The 23,817-nt window shown below is 40.2% G+C and overlaps 1 protein-coding gene across 20 annotated transcripts in view; it reads left to right on the top strand.

Moving 5' to 3' along the window:
- The first annotated feature begins 9,931 nt into the window (after positions 1 to 9,931).
- The window catches only part of FN1 (fibronectin 1), a 75,603-nt gene continuing 61,717 nt past the window's right edge, over positions 9,932 to 23,817 (top strand). For all 20 annotated transcript variants that reach the window (XM_005574221.5, XM_005574220.5, XM_045367674.3 and 17 more), the window contains exons 1-10: positions 9,932 to 10,344; positions 11,180 to 11,308; positions 12,548 to 12,685; positions 14,083 to 14,214; positions 15,177 to 15,314; positions 17,992 to 18,150; positions 20,380 to 20,571; positions 21,344 to 21,523; positions 22,142 to 22,318; positions 23,428 to 23,580. In XM_005574221.5, the coding sequence (XP_005574278.3) occupies positions 10,197 to 10,344; positions 11,180 to 11,308; positions 12,548 to 12,685; positions 14,083 to 14,214; positions 15,177 to 15,314; positions 17,992 to 18,150; positions 20,380 to 20,571; positions 21,344 to 21,523; positions 22,142 to 22,318; positions 23,428 to 23,580 (1,546 nt within the window). In that variant the 5' untranslated portion in view covers positions 9,932 to 10,196. The remainder of the gene's footprint in view (positions 10,345 to 11,179; positions 11,309 to 12,547; positions 12,686 to 14,082; positions 14,215 to 15,176; positions 15,315 to 17,991; positions 18,151 to 20,379; positions 20,572 to 21,343; positions 21,524 to 22,141; positions 22,319 to 23,427; positions 23,581 to 23,817) is intronic.

The raw sequence follows: 23,817 nt of genomic DNA, 5'->3' as shown, positions 1-23,817 counted from the left end.
TGAGTTTGAGATTAAACTTTCCTTCAATTTTACTCTTTGATATCCTGTTCCAAAAAAATAAAATTTATTTCCAAAGCTCAGACTGATAGAAAAGGATTGAATGCTATATACGCTAAAAGGAAATATTAAAACAATAGTAAAAAATATATGTAATAAGTGGAGAGAGGTGGTGTAAAAAAAAGAAAAGATAAAGTGATGTAATAGAAAATTGTCAAAATTATGTCACTACTTATCAAATTGTATACAGGTATGTGGGGCAGATTATATGGCAATTAGATCTCAATAAACCTGCTTTAAAAATCTGAAGGGAACATTTCAGAGAAAATTGTATGGACATGTTATTTAATTTTTTAAATCTTGAGTAATTGCCCTCTTAATTACCTATATAATTACCTCCTATATAGGAGAACAACCAGAACCACAATTTGCTAAGATATTTTAAGTGTTTGTCTAAGTTGTAACTTTAAGCAACATTAATTGGTCCGCCATTAAAACTCAAATTTGAAAGAGAACCGTAGACAATTAAAAAACAAAAATGTTCGTTAGTGAAGGAAAATACCTTCTAATTTAATATGCTGTGTCCTTAAGTTGAAAAACTCAGTTCCCCAGAGAAGTTTTAAAAATATCGGTGCAAACTTGGTATTCTAATTGTAATTCCATTTATATTGTTCCTCAAAACTGAAATGTGTTTACAATTTGGGTCTATAAATATTTATATTATTTTGCTTTAAAACTTAATTGGACAAAGAAAATGGGAAGATTAACTTAATGTGTAAGTTGGTAAAGTATCAGGAATCTTTCAAGAATTTATTGTCTGCCAGGTGTGGTGGCTCACATCTGTAATCCCAGCACTTTGAGAGGCTGAGCTGGGTGGGTCACTTGAGGCCAGGAGTTCAACCCCAACTCTACAAAAAAAAAAAAAAAAAAAAGGATTTATTTATTGTCAACTGACAAAAATGTGACCATTTTGCTGTAAAAACAGAGGATAAATTATCAAATATCTTTAAGATGAGCTGTAGTGAAATACTGCTCATATATAAGTAACAAAAACATTATAATCACTTTTAAATTCAAACAAGCCAAAATTAATGGATTCTCTAGGTTTTGAAAAATAAGTAATGTAAGTTGAGGCCAGGCACAGTGGCTCACGCCTGTAATCCCGGCACTTTTGGAGACCAAGGCGGGCAGATCACTTAGGTCAAGAGTTCGAGACCAGCCTGGCCAACATGGTGAAATCCATCTCTACTAAAAATACAAAAATTAGCTGGGCGTTGGGGGTGGGCAGCTATAATCCCAGCTACTGGGGAGGCTAAGACAGGAGAATTGCTTGAGCCTGGGAGGCGGAGGCTGCAGTGAGCCGAGATCATGCCACTGCACTCCAGCCTGGGTGATAGAGCAAGACTCAGTCTCAACAACAACAATAATAAGAATAAGAAAAAATGTAAGTAGAAAAACCTATAGAATACTATCAGTTTCAATGCATTTCAGAAACAGTTGTGTTCCCTAATATCACACTGTATTCTATGAATAAAGGTATGACAGATTTTTGTTTGGTTTTGATGGAAAGTCTCTATGAGGCATAAGTGATACTAGTCTACCAGGTCTGTCCAAGGTTTTGTTTCTAGAGAAGGAATTTGTCTACACTAATATTGTGAACACCTAGGAATTTACCACATGCTGAAGTAGAGCAGATCTGAATAAGCTTTCCTTGACTTTGCATGCTCTCAGCTAGATTATTTCAGTACCTAAAATGAATTTAAAGGCAAAACTTGCATTTTTACATGTGTGAAAAATATATAAAAACCTTTAGCTTTTACATTTATTGCATTTGTAGATTTAAGGAGCACTTTAAAAGATGAATCTCTTTCTGACGTGCCCCTGATCTCAACTTCTTTGCGTGAACAAAATTACTTGGACAAAATCAAATTATTTCCAAGACAGTTAAGAAGTCAAGACATGACCATGCGTGGTGGCTCACACATGTAATCCCAACACTTTGGGAGGCCAAGGCGGGAGGATCACTCAAGCCCAGGAGTTTGAGACCAGCCTGTGCAACATGGCGAAACCCCATCTCTACAAAAAATACCAAAATTTTGCCGGGCATGGTGGTGTACGTGTCCCGCCTACTCAGGAGCCTGAGGTGGGAGGATTATAGTCCCACCTACTCAGGAGCATGAGGTAGGAGGATTGCCTGAGCCTGAGAGGTGGACTTTGCAGTGAGACAAGATCTTGCCACTGTACTACAATCTGGGCAACGAAGTGAGAACCTGTCTAAAATACCATAAATTTAAATATAAAATTCCGGTTTCTTTTCTCCATCATTGTATGATCACTATGTCATTTGCTCCTATCATCTGAGCATTTTACTTTGGGAAAGATACAGTGTTAAAAGGGCAGGCATTCAGTAGAGAGAGAAAAAAATAAGACCATGCAAGTCATGGGAAATACAAAGAAATCACAGCAGGATTAATACTAGTTGCTAAGGTTGTAAAAGAATTCATATGTCCTAAGTCTATTCTGCTATAATTTAAGGCTTAAAACTATGGGGTAGGCTGCTCATGTTATCATTGGATGGTTAGAATCTGGATCGTCGCTGGGCACGGTGACTCATGCTTGTAATCTCAGCACCTTGGGAGGCCGAGGCGGGTGGATCACCTGAGGTCAGGTGTTCAAGACCAGCCTGATCAATGTGGTGAAACCTTGTCTCTATTAAAAATACAAAAATTAGCTGGGCTTGGTGGTGCATACCTGTAAGGCTGAGGCAGGAGAATTGCTTGAACCCAGGAGGTGGAAATTGCGGTGAGCCAAGATCGCACCATTGCACTCCAGCCTGGGCAACGAGAGTGAAACTTCATCTAAAAAAAAAAAAGAAAGAATCTGGATCACCAGGGTTTTAGCAGAAAATGGAATTAAAGTGATTTCCACTGGGAGAGTTTGGTGAAAGCACTGTTAGTTACCCCAGTGTGGGCATGACCAAGGGATAAAGAAGGGATGCTGAGGTTCCCAGGGACTAGCAATGTAGGCAGTTTGTCACTCCTAGGGCTGCCATCATAGGGAAGGAGCTGGTGACAGCTGGAGCCTCGGGGGACCACAGCCTTGGGGGGACTGCTGTTCTAGAGCAATATTTCTCCCTTTTTCTTTTTATGTGTTAATACCCTTCCCTACACAACCCTCCAGGAAAGAAATGAAATTTGAAGTCTAACTAATATGATAAATTCATGACCGGGCGTGGTGGCTCATGCCTGTAATCCCAGTTCTTTGGGAGGCTGAGGTGGGCGGATCACCTAAGGTCAGGAGTTCGAGACCAGCCTGGCCAACATGGTTAAACCCTGTCTCTACTAAAAATACAAAAATTAGCCCAGTGTGGTAGCTCATGTCTGTAGTCCCAGCAATTAGGGAGGCTGAGGCAGGTGAATCGCTTGAACCCGGGAGGCAGAGGTTGCAGTGAGCCAAAACCATGCCCCTGCACTCCAGCCTGGGTGACAGAGCAAGACTCTATCAAAAAAAAAAAAAAAAAAAAAAAAGATAAATTCACAACTAAGGAATAACATTTTTATTAGGTAGGATTGAAGTTTTTTTAACCACTCCCCTTCTACCCCAAGAACCCACTTTCACCCTCTTGGGGCAATGTTGCCCCATTGAGAATGCCGGTCCTGGGGAAAGGGAGCTGCCACCAGAACCCTGGCACTGAAGCTAGAAGCAAGGAGGAAGTGGGGAGGAACAACTCTCACCTTTCATCCTCTGTCCTCCAGCAAACAGAGGAACCAGCCCTGCAGTTCACAGGGTCAGGCCCAGGGTCCAGAAGCAAGGCAGAACAATCTAGAGGAAGATAAGAAGTAACCACCAGAGAATGTTTCCAACTTTCTTTTAACATATAGGGCAAAGTATCTTTGGGGAAAGCCATGTATGTCTTGGGTAAGAGCAAGAATTTTGTGTCAGGAGGACCTTGGTTTCAATTTCAGCTCTGTCCCTGTCTTATGGCATCAGATCTGGACCATCTTTCAGCTCTGAACTTCAGAGAGTAAAATGGCATTATTAATATCTACTTCTGGCAGTTGCTTTGAAGATAAAATAAAATAGCATATGAAGAGCACTTAGCACTGTGCCTGGCTGGACAGCCACTGAATGTGAATCTCAGAGTGTTTGTCATCCGCCCTTCTTTCCTTCCATTCATTCATTTGACATTTGCCAAGCACTTATCCAAGGGTGCCTGGTACCTAGTGCTGGGCATAGAGAGGAAACAAGACAGAGCCTCTGCCCCCAGCAAACTTCCAGCCCAGTGGAGAGTCAATGGTAACCATCTTCCACACTTGATTTAAAATGCTAAAACACAGCCAGGCTGTTGGAAGGAAACTGGTTCCCAGAAGAATGGCCTTGGCTACAACAGAAGAAAATTGGTAGCATGTCAGTTAGCAGAGTCCTGGGTGACATCTTTTGATAAATCAATCTCATGTGAAAGAAGTCACCACAAAATTGTTTAGCCAATTGTCTTGTCCATACATTTGTTTCTGAAGGAGACCATTATGTAATCACTTGACTAATTACCTGGTATTGACAGTGACACAACCTGATGCCACAATTTCTACAAGGCTGGTGAGTCAGAAAACTTCATTCTTTGTCAATTATCAACAAACTTCTCAGACATTATACTCATGAGAGCTGCCTGCAGGGCACTTTATTTTTCCTTTTCACGTCTGTACTTAACAAGTAACATTTTTGCACATTGCTTTTCTAAGCTTTATATCCTCATCGGTAAGAATGAGAAGATGATAGTGCTTACCTTAAAAGTTTGTTGATGGTTAGATGAAAAAATGCATATGAAACACTTAGTACTGGATCTGGTTTAGAGTGTTTAATAAAATCCAGCTATTTAATTATTTCTATTTAGGTGCTGAAATCTTTGTGATTTCGTGACTACTTAAATGTGCATGCATGTAAGCAGTGCCTTAGTTTTTAATGTTTAAAATAGTAATGATTTTAAATGTCCATTTTATCTCAGTAAAATGGTCATACTTAATGAAAGAATATATCAAATTTATCTAGAAAATGGTTCAATATAAATTTACAATTACAAGTATATTGGCATTTTTACAATTCGGTTCAATATATTCTTAATTTATTTTAACTAATTAATTCACTAATTAGACAGGTAGGCATAAATATTGACTGCTTATATCACAATAGTCTGTTGTTGGCATAAATTGTTATTTATTAGATAATGTTTGTGGTTATTTTTAAGCATTTGACTCAACTAACTTTTGTGATTAGCTGCATATGAGATGTTTAAAATATGCTAATGTAAAAAGAATAGAAAATAATTTAAATATGGCAAATCTTCTAATTTTTTTTTAATTCAGCCTTTCAACAACAACAACAACAACAAAAACTCTTTAATGCCAGCAACATGAAATAACACACAAAATTAAAATTTTTCCAAGAAGCTGCTGCCTTGCTTGGAAAGATGAAATGCTCTCCAAGATAGTTTTGGTTCCATGTTCCAGCTACATAGTAGTCAGTTCCCATTTTACTGGATAAGTTAAACGCCTTTGCCATGCCCATTGGGAGTTACATCACTCTAATGAGAAAAGAATATTCCTGTTAAGAAGAAAAAGCATAGATTAAGGCTTTTAAAAAGTGCTGATTAAAAAACAAAGTCACTTAAACTATAAACAAAATGCCTATTAAGCAAAAACTGGTTAGTTTTCATGGCATCATTTAAAGCCCTTATCCACTATTTTCTCCCTGGTTGCAGGCACCCTGTCAATTATTGACAAACTTTTCAGACATTCTACTCATGAGGGCTGCCCGCAGGGAAGTTTATTTTTAACTTCTCACACCTGTGGTTAATGAGTAACATTTTTGTAAACTCGGCCATTTTCAAGGAAGAAGGGAAGCATTTTATGCCAAAAAAAAAAAAAAAAAAAAAAAAATTCAAAATAAGAAAAAAAACTACTCTAATCTCCCTCTTTCTCTAATTTTTATCTACCTCTAATCTACTTATAGAAGAAGATGAAATGAAAGTTCGAACTCTCCAGAGTCAGTGGTCTCCTCTCGAGCAGAACTGAAAGAGATTAATAACAGGAGAAAAGCGAAAGGGTTTCAGGAAAAACAGCCCATCAATTAAATGTTACATCTAAATGTAACATTTTTAAATGTAACATATAAATGTGACATATTTAAATGTAACCTTTAACATTTAACATTTCAATGTTAAATGTTAAATTTTTGAGACAGGATCTTGCTCTGTCACCTAGGCTGGGTCTGGAGTGCAGTGGTGTGATCATGGCTCACTGCAGCTTTGATCATTCGATCTTCTGGGCTCAAGTCATCCCCCAAGACTCAAGTCAGACTCCTGAGTAGCTGGGACAAGAGGTGCCTGTCACCAAATCTGGTTATTATTATTATTATTGAGACTGTCTCACTATATTGCCGAGGCTGGACTTGAACTCCTGGGCTTAAGTGACCCTCCCACACTGGCCGCCCAAAGTGCTGGGATTACAGACATGAATCACCACACCTGGCCTGTTTTTAGTTCAGTCCTTTTAAATGACTGGATGTGATCAATTCTTTTGTGTGCTTAATCAAATGTTTCCATCGCTAATCTTCAAAACAAATGAAATCAATTTAATTAAGATTTCCATAATTGCTCATGCTCCTCCTTAACCTTCTCCTTAACTTTCTGGAATAATAAAATTTCCCAATACCATGGCCCCCCGCCACCCGCACCCCCCCCCCCCCAACTTCCTGAAAATATATGTGCTTCTTTTTGTTACAAAAAGTTTAAGTTGTCTGAGGCTCTGGGAAAATTCTATCACTATGGCAAGTCCAAGAAGAAACAAGGCACAGTCCTAAATGAAGATCTGTTCTGTGTCTACCACATATATGCCCTCACACAAATAGCAGGTTTCAGAAGGAGTTACTGGTGTAGAAGAAATCCACTACTATATTCACGGCAAACTTCCTCTTAGAAATATGAAGAAATGAGGACGCCTTGTGTATGTTGCTGCTACTTAAGAGCAAATCCTTGAAACCAAAATCAGGAGATGGTTAGGAGTAAAAAAGAGCAAATACTAACTTTTAAAATCAACTTTTGAAAAAAACAACTTTATTGAAGCATAATTTACATGCCGTAAAATTCACTCATTTTAAGTGTATAATCCCTAGAATTCTGAAACTTTTACTAAACTGTACAGTCATCACTGCAATGTAGTGTTAGAACACAGATTTCCATCACCTCAATTAGATTCCCTGTGCCCTTTTACAGTTCATTCCTGTTCCCAGCCCATGAACTTGGGTACCCGTGAATCTACTTTGTCTCTATTGATTTCTCTTTTGTCACATTTCCCTCTCTGAGTACAGTTTTAAAAAAGAAAGAGAGAGAGAGAGAAAGAAAGAAAGAAAGAAAGAAAGAAAGAAAGAAAGAAAGAAAGAAAGAAAAGAAAGAAATCCAAGAGCATTTCCTACCAATAGAAGAATACAACTTACTGAGGAAGAACCACCTTGATAAAATAGAATTCTTAAGGAAGTCCAAAGATCCTGGACACCACACACATTGGTTGAATTAGAGTCAGAATAGTCTTTAAGGATTTAATTATCTCTCCAGTCAGAGATAACAGACTTAGAGTTGCAAGGGATCTTGATAATTAAAGAATACTGTAGTAAGCCCTGTTATCATAACTAAGAAAAGCCTCTGTCTCTAAAGTTTAAAGAAAAAAAAAAAAGTCAAAAAAAAAAAAAAAAACCTTTCAAGTAAAAGAGTAAACTCCGAAGCATTTCTATAAAAATCAGTCAGATGTTATTATTTTTTTCTTATGAGACAGAGATATCCTGTTTCCTTAAATAAATTAGATATCTATGGGATTGAAATACAAAAGTTTCTTCCAAAATGTAAGGTGAGCTTTCCACTTCAAGCTCCACTATGCATATTATTCTAGTGTATTTTCAGTACAGTAAATATATCATACTATCATGGTTTTGGTTGAGAAAACACTTTTCTAATCACTTATTTCCTTCCCCCAGAATCAATGGATTTTAAGAAAGCTTTAGCTACAGGTTTATCTTGCTTACATCCGGATTTCCAGGTATCCCTCTGGAAGAAACACTCAGCTTCCCAGAAATTTACCAAGCATTTTACAAGGAGCTCTTTTATATTTGAAAGAGAAAACTGTTTTGTCAAGCGATGAGAAATTAAAAAAAAAAAAATACTTTAACCCAGACAGAATTCTAAATTTGGGGAAATCCATGGCACTCTTTCAACTTGGAGTGTGGGTCACCAAGATTCCTCAAGAGGTTTTTTTACACTATTTGTAGGAACCTGATATTTGCTGGGTGTTTTGCTTTGTTTTGGTTTGGTTTTAAATCCTTGCATGAATAAAAACAAATGCTAATTTTGTGTCTTTAATGTGTCCGGCATTTTATAGAACAGAGTTCTAATTACTCCTGTGGCAATTACTGAAGGTGAAACTTTTGGAGAAAACAGGTATCTAGCCGAAATAAATATATTTTATTAGTAGCTTCATGTCCTCTCAAAGTAAATGGAACCTCTGAAATCCTAACGCAAGGAGAAGGCAAAGCATTCAGTTTGGGTCTCTCTGGATCTACTGTGGAAGCGGTGGACTCCTCCTTCTGAAGATCTTTAAAAGCAATTGTGCTTGCGTTTGTCTGAAAAAAAGGACTGATGTGATGAGTTGCTAAATGAGAGACTTTTTAGACTCCCTTTCCACTCTGGGTTTAGAGTTCGAGACGGGGGAATCTTAAAGCACTTTCCACACTCTTGGAGTAAATAACAATTGAAATAGAAAAAATCTGGCGGCGGGGGATGGAGGGGACATTCTGTAATGGAACGTGTCAGCAAAAAGAAAATGGCAAATAAATGCGAGAAAGGTACCGAAGGAGGGCAAGACAGTACACAGGGTGCCCCCCACCCACCCGGCTTTTAATGATTCGGGCAGAAAATTCTCTGCTTTGTGTGTCACTGGCGCGGTGAATGTGGGAAAGGACACGAAGACCTTTCGCTCCCCACAGCTGGTCCAACTTTCCAATTTTCAGGTTGTTCACGGTGATTTCACTTTCAGTGGAAACGGGTGTCCCATCCCCAGGAAAGAAAGGCTTTCCTGAGTTTGTGAAAAAGCAAACTGTTACTTTGTCCTTGCAAAGGAAAACTTTATTCTCTGAACTTCCCCGGGATCTGCAAAGCGCCCCGCGGAACTCCCGGTACTTAGTAGAAGCTCATTCAAGGTCTCTGTTCCCCTTCGCTCCCCGTTCGTCCCCTGGCCCTTTCTCAGAGCCAGACAGGCGCAGAGCTGAGAAGTGAAGTCCGAACAGGGAGCTGTGAAGACAAAATAAGGGAGTCCCGAGTCAGTGCCCTCTAGTCCAAAGAAAGCGAGCAGGGTGGGGGGAAAGGCAGCCCCGCCCTGGGACTGAAAAGTCTGGATTCTTACAGCTGCAAGGTGGTGGATATTTTATGGGGTTTCTTCCCCACAAAATACATTCCTATAAGCAGAGATTTCCACCCCCCACCCCGACCAGAGGTGACGCAATGTCCTCAAACACCACCACCACCCCCAATAAAAAAGAAAAGGGAAGGGGGAGCGTCTTGCAACCCCTTCGCTTCACACAAGTCCAGCCACTTCCTTTCCTCCCAGCCGCTTCCCATCCCTGCCCCCATCCCCTAAAAAGTTTGATGACCGCAAAGGAAACCGAAAAAAAAGTTGTCTTGCCCCAGTCCTGGCGGGCCATCAGCATCTCTTTTGTTCGCTGCGAACCCACAGTCCCCCGTGACGTCACCCGGAGCCCGGGCCAATCGGCGCGCGGTCGGCGGCCGCGGGCGGGGCGGGGACAGCCCAGCGGGTCTCTCCTCCCCCGCGCCCCAGGCCTCCAGCGGGGCGGGAGGGGACTGTCCCATATAAGCCCCGGCTCCCGGGGCTCGGACGCCCGCGCCGGCTGTGCTGCACAGGGGGAGGAGAGGGAACCCCAGGCGCGAGCGGGGAGAGGGGACCTGCAGCCACAACTTCTCTGGTCCTCTGCATCCCCTCTGTTCCTCCACCCGTCCCCTTCCCACCCTCTGGCCCCCACCTTATTGGAGGCGTCAACCCCCCGGAGGCATTGGAAGGGATTTTTCCCGCAGGTTGTGAAGGGAAGCAAACTTGGTGGCAACTTGCTTCCCGGTGAGGGCATCTCTTCCCCACCGTCTCAACATGCTCAGGGGTCCGGGGCCCGGGCTGCTGCTGCTGGCCGTCCTGTGCCTGGGGACAGCGGTGCCCTCCACGGGAGCCTCGAAGAGCAAGAGGCAGGCTCAGCAAATGATTCAGCCCCAGTCTCCGGTGGCTGTCAGTCAAAGCAAGCGTGAGTACTGACCGCGGGCTGAAACAGGCTGCCTCAGGGATGGGACCCTACAGCCGACCAAAGTTGGGGCTGAAGTTTTGTGCGCGCGCGTGTGTGCGAGTGTGTGCGCGCTTTACTGAGAGAAACCAGCTGTGCACACAAAAGGATCGAGTTTTGAGCAGGCTGCTTCTGAGGGCCTGAGATGATAAGATCATGCATTGGAGGACGGGGACTCTGCGACCTACCCGTGTTCTAATAAATTCTGCACGTTCAGATAGATTGTCCTTCTAGGAATTAACCAAAACTTGCTTTTAAAGAGAAAAATGATGCATGTCTATAAATTTTCCGTCCAGGATTAGTGTGGTCCTTACTGCTACTTATTTCCTTCTGTTAAATAATTGGTCAAATATTTTCAACATGGGGGTGGAAAGGGGGTATTGAAATAGCTGTCTTGTTTGTAACTGACTTGGAAGAGATGTAATTGGTTCCAACCTCTTTAGGGCCGCTCAGGATACTTCACCAAGAACAGAGGTTGGAATTCTTTCCATTTTTCAAAGACACACCCTCCTTTTGCTTCGAGAAACCTGCTTAAAGTTGTCCTTTTTTACTATTACTCCAAAAGAATAGTTAAGTTCCTTGCAAGTTTTAAAAATGTGATTTCAATTGTCTGCCTTCCAAAATGTTTCCAACTTTTTTATGTAGACCCCTGGCCAGATGCAAATGACATCATTGTATATAACTTTTAGCAAAGTTGAAAGGAAAAAAATATACCTAAATATTCACATGAAGAAAATTCCATAATTTTGGGAAAAGGAGGAATGGAAATGTAGTAACGTTTTCCTTCAATTATTTGCAGCCGGTTGTTATGACAATGGAAAACACTATCAGATAAATCAACAGTGGGAGCGGACCTACCTGGGCAATGCCTTGATTTGTACTTGTTATGGAGGAAGCCGAGGTTTTAACTGCGAGAGTAAACCTGAAGGTAAGTGACCACAAACCCCATAGTTAGTATCTTTTAATACATGAAGTGGTAATTGTTAAACTTTGCATTCGTAAGTAAAACTACATACACCATTTTTCTAATAGAATTACCTGTCATTTCCTCTGAATAAACGTTTAAAAACTGCTTGTGTTTGCTTTTCACATGCTTTTACCTTTAAAACAAAGAAACGAATCTTTCCCAAATTCGTTCCTAGAGTCTTGTTTTTGCTTTACTCTCACAGTTTTTGATGAGAAAATCAAAGATTTTGTGTGTCCTCTGACCAAAAAAAAAATTGCTTATAAAATTTTAATTTATTAGAAAGCAGTCTCAAATCTTAAACTGTTAGTTTATGAGCCAGAAAACACTTTGGGGACCTATATTATAAAATAATTTGTCAGCGGCAGTTAACACAAAACCACTAGCCACTTCAAAGTTCTCATTCCTTTGGGACCATTGACATTTTTCTTATAAATTATAGCAACTCTGTCAGAGAAGCACTCATGAGGGGAAAATGGAACTCATAGGATTAACAAATGTTAAGGCCTGGTGGGAGGTGGGGATCTTCAAATTGTTTCTTTGTTTTTGTTTTGTTTTGTTTTTGAGACAGAGTCTTGCTCTGTCACCAGGCTGGAGTGCAGTAGCATGATCTCAGCTCACTGCAACCTCTGCCTCCTGGGTTCAAGCAATTCTCCTGCCTCAGCCTCCTGAGTAGCTGGGATTACAGGCGCACACCACCACACCCAGCTAATTTTCGTATTTTTAGTAGGGACAGGGTTTCCCCATGTTGGTCAGGGTGGTCTCGAATTCCTGACCTCAGGTGATCTACCCGCGTTGGCCTCCCAAAGTACTGGGATAACAGGCTTGAGCCACTGTGCCCAGCCAGTTGTTTGCTTTTTATGTGAACCTTGGTTTGACTTCCTGAGTCAGAGATTGGGATCTGAAACCCTTCACAAATCTAGCTCTGTCATAAGTTAGTACTTCACATGGCCTTTTTCTAAGAGCCTGAGATTTCTTTACAATATGAATAATTTACAGAAAATTTGAGAATTTGTCAAGGTCAGAAACCATGGCCTTATTAGAGCCTAGGATAAAAATCTGTATCTCTCACTTCATTTTATTCTTTGAGTTGTACCATGTTACTTGTGGAATAGAAAAGTGGGTTTTCCTTTAGAGGGGATTAGTGAACTAGAAAAACTTGTACCTAAGTGAGGCTCACGTGGACTTTCCTTTTCCCCTCAGCTGAAGAGACTTGCTTTGACAAGTACACTGGGAACACTTACCGAGTGGGTGACACTTATGAGCGTCCTAAAGACTCCATGATCTGGGACTGTACCTGCATCGGGGCTGGGCGAGGGAGAATAAGCTGCACCATAGCAAGTAAGGAAGACATTGTGTAAAATGACGCCAAAATACCAAATATGAACGTCTCTGTTACCATCACTGTCATTTTCTGTTATCCATGACTGGATATTCCTAACTTTGGGATTTGGCCCTGGTGACCAGGTACTCTTAAGTGGTCACCCAACTGGTTCCTGTGTTTCTTAAAGACGGGTATGAGCACAGATGGAGTCAGTGTTTGATGTGTGTGCGTTTATGAGTGTGTGTGCATTTATGAGTGTGTGTGCATTTATGAGTGTGTGTGCATTTATGAGTGTGTGTGTTTGTGTACACAGTAGAACCAAGAGACCTCCTGGGTTCCATTTCAATAAGACATGCTTAGGTGAGTTGCCCATTTTAAATCACCTGGACATCTTCAAGCTAGACAAATCATGAGACTTTTCTGCCGTGACTAGGAAGGTGTTCATGAAGAGTGAACAAGCCATGTGTTGTGTGATCTTCTTGTTTGCCATGCAGAGACCTCTTACACCTCACAGAAACAGTCTGGTTTCTTGGTGACCAGTAGGTTGTACCCAGGAAGCAGATGTCCCTATTCCAAGGGATAATACTAAATTATTAACCCAATCGTGTTTGCTAAGGAACTTTGGGAACCGGGTTGATTCTCATCAACTCCAGTTTAGCTAAGGCACTCTTTCCAGTATGATTCACTGAGTTACCAATAGATTCTATTAACATAGTATTTAAGTTTTTAGATCCATTCTTTAAATATAAGTCATCTTAAAGGCTTCTATTCAAAAGTGTTCCATGTGAATAGGCCCAGTCAAGTTACCCCATACTTCATGTTAGGCTTTATCCAACTTTACAGGCAAATCGCAAGAGGCAAGGGTCCATAGTGTTTAGTCTAGTTCAGCATTTGAATGTGCCATTGGACTTAACACCTTAGAAAACTACCAGGATTTCCACACTTTATATGTATGTGTCTGTTTGCTTTCCCCCAAAATGACATTTCTATCCTAGGGTAAAATACAGGCTCTCCATGCTCCTAAAACCTGGAGTGCTATGCCTGCTGTGGCCTTTTCACTGAATTAGTCTCAGTCTTAGCCTGCTGTATGTGAGTGAAGACCAAGCCTCCCAGCCTTTCTTTTCTGCTTAGGACCCAATTTCCTGTGATCTCTCTGGGAAAGCAGGATTTTTGACCTCTTCCTTGCCATCCAGATTTCTCTGTAGTTTTCCATTGTGTTCTAAACAAGACACTTAATTGAATTGACTCCAAGTGACCAGACCTGTTAATGTTTCCCCTGTCTCTGATGGGAAAGCTGTTGTCTGTGTCTCTACTTTAGCCAACCTAAGTACCTACCATGGGTGGAACATGAGACCAAAAAAAAGAGAAAAATTGGTTCTGCCTTCTCCTAACATTTGTGTTGTATCTTCAACAGACCGCTGCCATGAAGGGGGTCAGTCCTACAAGATTGGTGACACCTGGAGGAGACCACACGAGACTGGTGGTTACATGTTAGAGTGTGTGTGTCTTGGTAATGGAAAAGGAGAATGGACCTGCAAGCCCATAGGTGTGTGAGTCTCAGGGCTGAGCCAGAGCTGGGATGCTTAGTTCTAATGTGGAGTTAGACCAGAATCACATCTACGTAGGTCATAGACCTGAATTCCAATGAAAACCAATGGGAATTTTATTTGAAATAATGAATTATTATAGAATCCATAGTCTTCTTACAGGAATCAGATCAAAAAGTACTGACTGCACATAGAAGTCTGAACTTTGCTTCAAAAGTATAGAGATTTAGAATGAAGTCATTTCTTTTACCTAATAGCTGATCCCAGATTCCTCTTTGGTCAAGATATAATTTATTTAAAAGAAAAAAATGACACTTTGGACACATTTCTCTATGGAATGTCCTGGACTGAAACATGAAATAGTGTGTGCTTGTCACACTCTGGTCATTTCTTTTCGAATTAAAACTTGTTGAGCTTCTTTGGGTCTCAGTCCTCAGTTGAATTCTGTAAGTATAAGCCTGAAAGTTTCTGGCTATAAATTTTACTCTGTTTATTTATCTTCTAATTTAGAGATTCTTGTCTTGTTTTGTATTGTTTTGCTTTCCAACATTTTAAAATAGCTTTTTTTTTTTTTGTCATTGTATTTAGGCCACTCAAAATTCATAATTGGTCATTTGTAATTGGAATTTTGCATATTTAGTCTCCCACAGACTAGTTATACACATAAATCCTTGCTACTGGAAATGCTGGTGGGAAGTTTGGGGCTCTCTGAAAATATGTAGTCCATGTACTTATTAGGAGAATGGAATTTCTGCCTGCCAACTCAGCTGGAGCTTTCTTTTGCCTTGGCTACTTACTGTGTGCTTAGATGCTGGGTGTGTCATTCTTTCTGAACAGAGTGCCACTTAAAAAAAATGTGGCTGAATTTTTGCTTACACACTACACTTTAAATTACAGGGAGCTTGCACAATTCAAAATAACCATTTTTTTTTTCCTGTTTTTCTTCCAAATTTCCCTACAGCTGAGAAATGTTTTGATCATGCTGCTGGGACTTCCTATGTGGTCGGAGAAACCTGGGAGAAGCCCTACCAAGGCTGGATGATGGTAGATTGTACTTGCCTGGGAGAAGGCAGCGGACGCATCACATGCACCTCTAGAAGTATGTTTTACATCCTTATGTTAAAGTCCAGGTATTGTTTTCTGGACTCCTAGAGAGACGGGTAATACTATGTCACTTAGAACCTATCCAGTATACCAGCATGCTTTGGTAACTTCTGGATGTCAAGAAAACTTTCATAACCAACTTACTCTGCATCTTCAGAGAAGACTACATAAATAGAAAAACATACCACTTCAATAAGGTTCAATCTCAGCTCACTGCCACTGACAAAGAGTTGAACAAAAGGTTTAGGTTTCCTTCTATGTTTGAAATTTAAATAAGGCACATTCGTAGGCTAAATTGATAAAATTAAAAAGAATTTATCCCATACATTAAATGATCTACTCTGGAGTTAAGAATAGTATCTCTGACCCAACGCATTTTATTAGTGCTATAAAGAAACTGGGCCCTGGCATCTTTACTGCTCCTTCTAAGATTGTCTTGGGGTCTTAATTGTTGCCTTTGGGTTTCAAGGCTCCTTTTTTGATATTTTACACTAATAACAACTAGAGAGTTTGTTGAAGTAAAACAGCCATTAACTGCTGGTGTTGTAAATAAGTTTAAAATCAAATCCAAATAATTTGAACCTATTTTATTTATCTGGCTGAAAACATTTAACTATCTTAACATAGCCATCATCCAAATTCAAATTCTTTGCTAACAAAAAATAGGTCTCTCATGAAAAATGGTAACAATTTTGACCAAAACTTTCCCAGAAACTTGCTGGTTTATTAGCTATTTTGCATTTAAAATGTTACTGTGATCATCAGACTTCCAGGATCTTTGTGGCAATATTTTAGCTTAAGACAAATTAGATGTCTGACTCAAACCTTATCTATTATTTAGAACTCTTTAAATAGCAAGTTGGGAAAAGTTTCGGAAAGAGAAGTCATTTATTCCAGACAATTTTATAAGCACTTACTTTGTTCGAGGTATTATAGGGGTGCAGATATGAACTGAACATTAGCTCAGCCTTCGAAGAGCACTTAGGGGGTCAGGGAGATGAGAAAGTCTTACACATATTTATCATCTGCAAAACACAATATTAAAGGTTTCAACAGAACTACTGAAAGTAGCACTATGGAGGTTCAGGGGATGATAATACTTTTAGCGGGGGAGTTGGGAAAAAGCTCTAATCAGTAATTATACCTTCACGCAAACTTCTGTTCTTGTGGGAGATGAATGCGAGTGTGTATTTGTTTGAACCTACATCGACTGTTAATTTTTTGTGTCTAACCCAGTAGTTGCAACAATATCTGATTCACAAAGAAATCAGATCCTCTATACTCACATCATGGTACAGAGCAAATCTGGATTATACTTTAAATAATCTATTTACCAGATAAATGAACACATAGACTAATGGTCATTTAGTTACAAATTATCATTTTATGTTGATCCCACTCTTCCATTGGAGGGCTAACACTGAATAATTTGGGGCTATTTTGCTAGTGATTTTTAAATACTGTAGGTGTTGGAGTATAGGGGAGGGGAAAATAACATTTTAGTAAAAGAAATTGTGCATCCTCTAAATTTTTTACATAACAAATGAAGAAAGAGATACTACCATCTTTTTATAGCTTCTTTGTATCCATTGGTGAAGACCCTTTAAGACCTGCTTGTCTCCCCATTAAGTTTTTTTTGTTTGCTTATTTGTTTGTTTGTTTGTTTGTTTGTTTTGAGACAGAGTCTCGCCCTGTCGCCCAGGCTGGAGGGCAGTGGCGTGATCTCGGCTCATTGCAACCTCCACCTCCTGGTTCAAGCGATTCTCCTGCCTCAGCTTCCCGCATAGTTGGGATTACAGGGGCCCGCCACTATACCCGGCTAATTTTTTTTGTATTTTTAGTAGAGACGGGGGTTTCACCATGTTGCCCAGGCTGGTCTCGAACTCCTGACTGCAAATGATCCACCCTCCTGAAGTACTAGGATTGCAGGCATGAGCCACGGCACTCAGCCTGTTTATAGTTTTCTAAAGCAAGTTCCCTATTGAAAGGCAGGCCATCCCAGCACTTTGGGAGGCCGAGACAGGCGGATCACGAGGTCAGGAGATCGAGACCATCCTGGCTAACACGGTGAAACGCCGTCTCTTTTAAAAAACACAAAAAACTAGCCGGGCGAGGTGGTGGGCGCCTGTAGTCCCAGCTACTCAGGAGGCTGAAGCAGGAGAATGGCCTAAACCCAGGAGGCGAAGCTTGCAGTGAGCTGAGATCCGGCCACTGCAACCCAGCCTGGGTGACAGAGCAAGACTCCGTCTCAAAAAAAAAAAAAAAAAAAAAAAAGAAAGGCAGGCCATAGACAGTGATGACTAGGAAAAGTCCTGGAAAAGCCTGAGAAGGAAAAAGATGAAATATAATGCCAGAGAATGAAGTTAGCCAAAGGAACGGTGTGAAAACAATGAATGAATGAATGAATGAATGAATGAATGAATGAACGAACGAATGAATATGTTATTTGACAGAGAGATGAAACTAGACTAAACCATTCAGCTCCCTTTCCATTGTAACAAATATAATTTCATCTTTCAGAAGTGTAATACCTTGCAGCACTAGAGCTGAATATGAACCTATTAGCAAAAATAGATTACCAGGCATAGATAGCATTCCTTTTTTAAGTTTGAACTGACCACTTGCCACTCTTGACCTGATATATGTATTTATGTGCTTCCTTTGTGACACAGATAGATGCAACGATCAGGACACGAGGACGTCCTATAGAATTGGAGACACCTGGAGCAAGAAGGATAATCGAGGAAACCTGCTCCAGTGCATCTGCACAGGCAACGGCCGAGGAGAGTGGAAGTGTGAGAGGCACACCACTGTGCAGACCACATCGAGCGGTGAGGCACAGGATGAGCAGGGGCGGGAAACGGGGAAGCAGGTCAAGAAATATTTCCACAAATCCATCTTTCCTTTGACATGCCATTTGGGGATAATTTGCAGGGTTTCAGTGAATAACCTAAGATCATTTAACACATTATGGGTTGTTAAAACTTTTTTTAATGTCAGGTTTTAACTTTTTGAGAAATAAATGAAAATGATGCAAATAAATCTTAGGGGGAAAAAAGCCAGATTTATCTCCAAAAGATAAAACTGAGTTTTAAAGAATCCTATCATCATAAAATCTACCATGGATAGATCACACGCACGCACACGTATTTTGAATATCCAAAGTTCATTTGAAAGGAAATGAGAGTTATAATTAATTAGATGACTACTTGGTTCTTCCCTAGGAAAGAACAAAAAAAGTACATTTGAGTTTTCTGTTGTTTTTTGTTTGTTTGTTTGTTTTTGAATGAAATATATTTCCCTGTTCCGACATTGAGCTCTTTTTGTAGTGGAAACCATCCTTCATATGTGGTTTCTATGCTCTGGCAAACTTTGTTACATTTTATAAAGTAATGCACAATCATTTTCTTCATGTATTGGCATTTGAAATTTTAGAAATTCAGAGAGGACCTGGAGATGGCCATGAAAGACATGATATCCAAGCATTCTTTTTAAAAAAACAAGTTTTAATCATTTTTGGCATAAGAACAAGATTTTTACATCATAAATGTTTCATAAAAATCTGAAGAGAGAAATATGGCCAACATGAATGTGCACTCCTCTCATTATTTTTAATACGTTTTGATCAACTTTTTACTATATGATGTGCCAGTATCATTATATAGTGTCTCAGCCATCCTTCAGTTAAAAATATTAATTGTTCTAATTTTTCTTCTTTTGATGAGTTTTTGTCTTGCTTTGGGCACTTACAAAGGTGAACAAGATTAGATTTGATATCTTTGAGTTATTTGATTATCTTTAATAAAATTGCTACTGACCAAAAAAAGTTATAAATGTCAATCTACCAAAATAGATTAAAAGAGTAGGTGGGAATTAAATGGGGATAAATACTCAGTAAATGTTAGCTATTTTTATGAATATTGCCAATACTGAAAAGACTCCATTGTTCAAAAAAGTTTGAAAAGCACTGGGTTAAACAAAATGGAACCTGCTCTGCAGAATTTGTATGTTCCTTTACATCATACTCTCCATGGTGGCGTGTAGGGGATGGGCGCCATGTCTCCCTAGTACGTTTGACCTTGGGATTCTTTGCCTGTGAACATCTTTGGGTTCTAGTGTTCAGCAGCACTTAGGGAGGCACTGAATTCAGTGTACCTTTGGTCTAGCATCAACCCTGATTCTGTTCTGCGGTGGGCCCTGGCCTCCAAGAGAACAGATATCTAAAAGTTGAAAGAAAAGATCGACACATCCTGTTGTATTGTTCTGAAAGGAAAGCTGTCTTAAGAGGATCGATTGGTTTTAGAAAAAGCACAACAGAATCGCAATAATACTGAGGAGAAATAAAATGTGGAAGGTGGAGGTGACCTCCAGAGAATCCAGGACAGCTGCCGAAGGCACCCTCTAATGAGCTCAGTTACACAGAAAAGCGAGGAGATGTTCAAGGTATCTGCTGTATGGAGTGGCAGGATGATGTCTGTGATTTAGAAATATAATCCTGGCCAGGTGTGGTGGCTCATGCCTATAATCCCAGCACTTTGGAAGGCCGAGGCGGGTGGATCACCTGAGGTCAGGAGTTCGAGACCAACCTGGCCAACATGGCAAAACCCCATCTCTACTAAAAATACAAAAAAAGGTCAGCCAGGCATGGTGGAATGTGCCTGTAATTCCAGCTACTCAGGAGGCTGAGGCAGGAGAATCGCTTAAACTCAGGAGGCAGAGGTTGCAGTGAGCCGAGATCACGCCACTGCACTCCAGCCTAGGCAACAGAGTGAGACTCCATCTCAAAAATAACCCCATAAAACAAACAAACAGAAATATAATCCCAGTAGCCCCAATTGAGCTGGAGGATGGAGACCACTTGGTAGACACTTGTGGATTATTTCCTAGACTAAATACAAAAGCAACTGCTGAATAAGGGACATTTGTTTTTTCCAGTCCCAGGCCAGTAACGACATGGATTTCAGAGTGATCTCTGTGAGATCCTAAAGATCCTGACTGTAGAAAGTAGTGAACAGTCTTCTCTCACCCAGTTTCATGACCTTCCCTTCTCATGCCATTAGGATCTGGCCCCTTCACCGATGTTCGTGAAGCTGTTTACCAACCGCAGCCTCACCCCCAGCCTGCCCCCTATGGCCACTGTGTCACAGACAGTGGTGTGGTCTACTCTGTGGGGATGCAGTGGCTGAAGACACAAGGAAATAAGCAAATGCTTTGCATGTGCCTGGGCAATGGAGTCAGCTGCCAAGAGACAGGTATGCATTATCTTTTTGAAGAATAGGACTGATGACTTTATTATTTAGTTTTTGAAGGACAATACATTCATTCAATGTGAAACAATAAAACAAACAAGAGAAGCTTGTAATCTTTACCACCCTGTGATAACAATCAGGGTTGGCATTTGAAACATTTTCTTCCAACCTTTTTAATTTATGTATTTTCTTTCTGGCGATGGGCATCATGGGTAAAGATTGTATTATCTTTATTTGTCTAAAGTGTTGTTACAAGAGAGCTGCTTTCTGAATGATCATCAAAATTTTATATTCTAAATCTCAATTTTCAGCAACTTTGTGATGTAAACATGTTCCAATAACCTAATATATGTATTCTGGGCTACAAATGTGGTAGTAACTATGGCAATAAAAATTGGTACACAATTCTCCCCCAGAATAGCCTTATATATTAATTTTTATGGCATAGATATAGCCATAAATATTATCCCAACATCCTTAAGCAGCATCCTTAATTGACCTGTATAAATATAGCTTTACAAATAGAGAAACTGAGGCATGGCAGCAGAAGTGGTCATGAAGGATATCAGCAGAAGAACTCAGGTGTCATTCTATCCACAGTAGACGTGGATTCCTGAGTAATGCATTTAGACTGAAATTAACGATGATCATCTGTACTCATACCTTCTTCCTTTGAGGGCACAAGCTCAGTATCTCATTGAAGCCATAAATAAGCAGCTGCTAGTGGGAGATAAAGCATCTCTGTTTACTGACACTCCTTTGATTATGATTGTAGCTGTAACCCAGACTTATGGTGGCAACTCAAATGGAGAGCCATGTGTCTTACCATTCACCTACAATGGCAGGACGTTCTACTCCTGCACCACAGAAGGGCGACAGGACGGACATCTCTGGTGCAGCACAACTTCGAATTATGAGCAGGACCAGAAATATTCTTTCTGCACAGACCATACTGGTGAGTGTCCCAAGGGGGAGCCACAGAAGTGAAAAAAAAAACTCACTTGCATGCCCTATTTTTATTTGCCAGCATTCTAGCCATTTATTTTGAGGCTGCCCAAGAAGCATCGCTTTTGTTAAGTTTGGACTCAAGAGGTAATGGAGCTCACATAACAGCTGAGGATTCTTCCGTCTTCCCCAGTACTGTTGGGAAATGACACCAAGGGAATAGCCTTCCAGTTCATTTGATTTAACACACTGGGATTATGATGTGATTAAAGATACTTGTATTTTGGAATCAGTAGATGATCCCACAGAGCTGAGGAATACACAGGATGAATATTTTAATGCCTTAGCTTATTTTCCAGTTAAAACAATGTTTTATTCAAAGCTATCATTTAATCTTTTGTGGGGGGTGCTGGGGAAATGACAGTGAAAATGGGATTTAAATCTGTTTTGAAGGTGAAGGTAAACATTATAAGAAGCTTAGAACTATATTATCAGATATTTTTTATTCTGAAATAGACTCTCTGAGAATTAGCTGCAGAAACTTGGTTCTCTCAGACCAGTAATTCTGTGTACATTGGAAAGCTCAGCGGTAATCTTTTCCTTCCTTGTTGTGTATTGTTCCTGGCAGTTTTGGTTCAGACTCGAGGAGGAAATTCCAATGGTGCCTTGTGCCACTTCCCCTTCCTATACAACAACCACAATTACACTGATTGCACTTCTGAGGGCAGAAGGGACAACATGAAGTGGTGTGGGACCACACAGAACTATGATGCCGACCAGAAGTTTGGATTCTGCCCCATGGCTGGTAAGATGAAGCCCTTGTGGGTTGTCTTGTTTGACAACTATTTAGGGAATAGAGACTAAAGACTAGTGTCCAGTTTACTCCTATTTCATTCATTAAGACAATTTTGAGACAACAGAAAACTTCATGTGAAGTGTGTGTGTGTGTGTGTATGTGTGTGATGTTACATCATATACATAAGGATTGGGAAGAATAATTAGATAATTATTTATATAATTTTTAAACCTCATTGACATGATTTAGTGTCAAAAGTATAATTGCTTATTTCTAAGTCTGGAAATATGAATTTACACAGGTTTGTCTTTGTAAAGAGCACACAACTGAGTAGCTCACAACATTTAATATATATATGATGGCTTTAGTCACAGAGCTACAACATTGACACATGGTTGTGGTTTGATGGCAGAAGCTCCAGCACTTATTAAAGAGTGCCAAAGTGACTAAAACTCAGTGTTTTCTAACAGGTAGGGAATCTCGCCTTTTTTTTTTTTTTTAAGGTTTCCAGTTTGTATAGATGGCGAACAAATGGAAACCAATATCTTTTACTTGTTTTCAGATTTCAAGAACCCCATAGATTCCCCTTGATTTTCCAGTTGTAGAACCAAGAGCTTGTGCAGTAGGCACTGTCAAGAGTGACTATGAGACAAAGAAACTGCTTACACTTTTATTTCTTTATTTCAACAAAAGAAAATGTTGAGTTTAGAAGAAAAAACCACTTTTGCTTGAAATTCTATATCCAAACACATAGTTTTTATTTGATCCAGAATAAATTGGAACTGGGAAAAGTTATGAAGCAGTAGTTAAATCCAGGCTTCTAGAACAGCATGAACCCTTTGTGTGAATGTGTAGGTATTATCTTAGTTTAACATCCCCTAACCCTTCCTGTAACTATTTTCTATGACATACTTCATGTTTGGACTACGTTTTCTGCCTCCAGGGCTCAAAAATTCTACCCCTTCACCTGACAGCACTTAGATTTCTTGGATGCACACAAAGCTTCTTCCCCAGTGAGAATTCTTGGGATGACCAAACTGAACGGATCCTATTGCACACATACCTGTTTAGACCTTGTGATCATTTATCAAGTGCCTTTCTCATCCATTTCCAAACAGCCCATGAGGAAATCTGCACAACCAATGAAGGGGTCATGTACCGCATTGGAGATCAGTGGGATAAGCAGCATGACATGGGCCACATGATGAGGTGCACGTGTGTTGGGAACGGTCGTGGGGAATGGACATGCATTGCCTACTCGCAGCTTCGAGGTACGCTGGCTGATTAATGAAAACATTTGAGATGGCAAAAGGTACAGAGAGGGAGACATTTTTTTAATGAAAACTTGCACTTTGCCACAAGCAGGGGAAGAAATACTCAATGCCACTTCATTCATTAGTCTACCATGCTTGGTAAGATAAGCCTTTCAGGCAGCCTGCTAAGACAAGCTGGCATAGCAATGCTAACGTCCTGAAACATTCCTAGGATGTAAGTACTTAGGCTGAGCC

This window comes from Macaca fascicularis, chromosome 12 (genome assembly GCF_037993035.2).
Source record: "Macaca fascicularis isolate 582-1 chromosome 12, T2T-MFA8v1.1".
NCBI classification, from domain to species: domain Eukaryota; kingdom Metazoa; phylum Chordata; class Mammalia; order Primates; family Cercopithecidae; genus Macaca; species Macaca fascicularis.
Note: the sequence above shows the minus strand (reverse complement) of the source record. Positions and strands in the feature narration are given on the sequence as shown.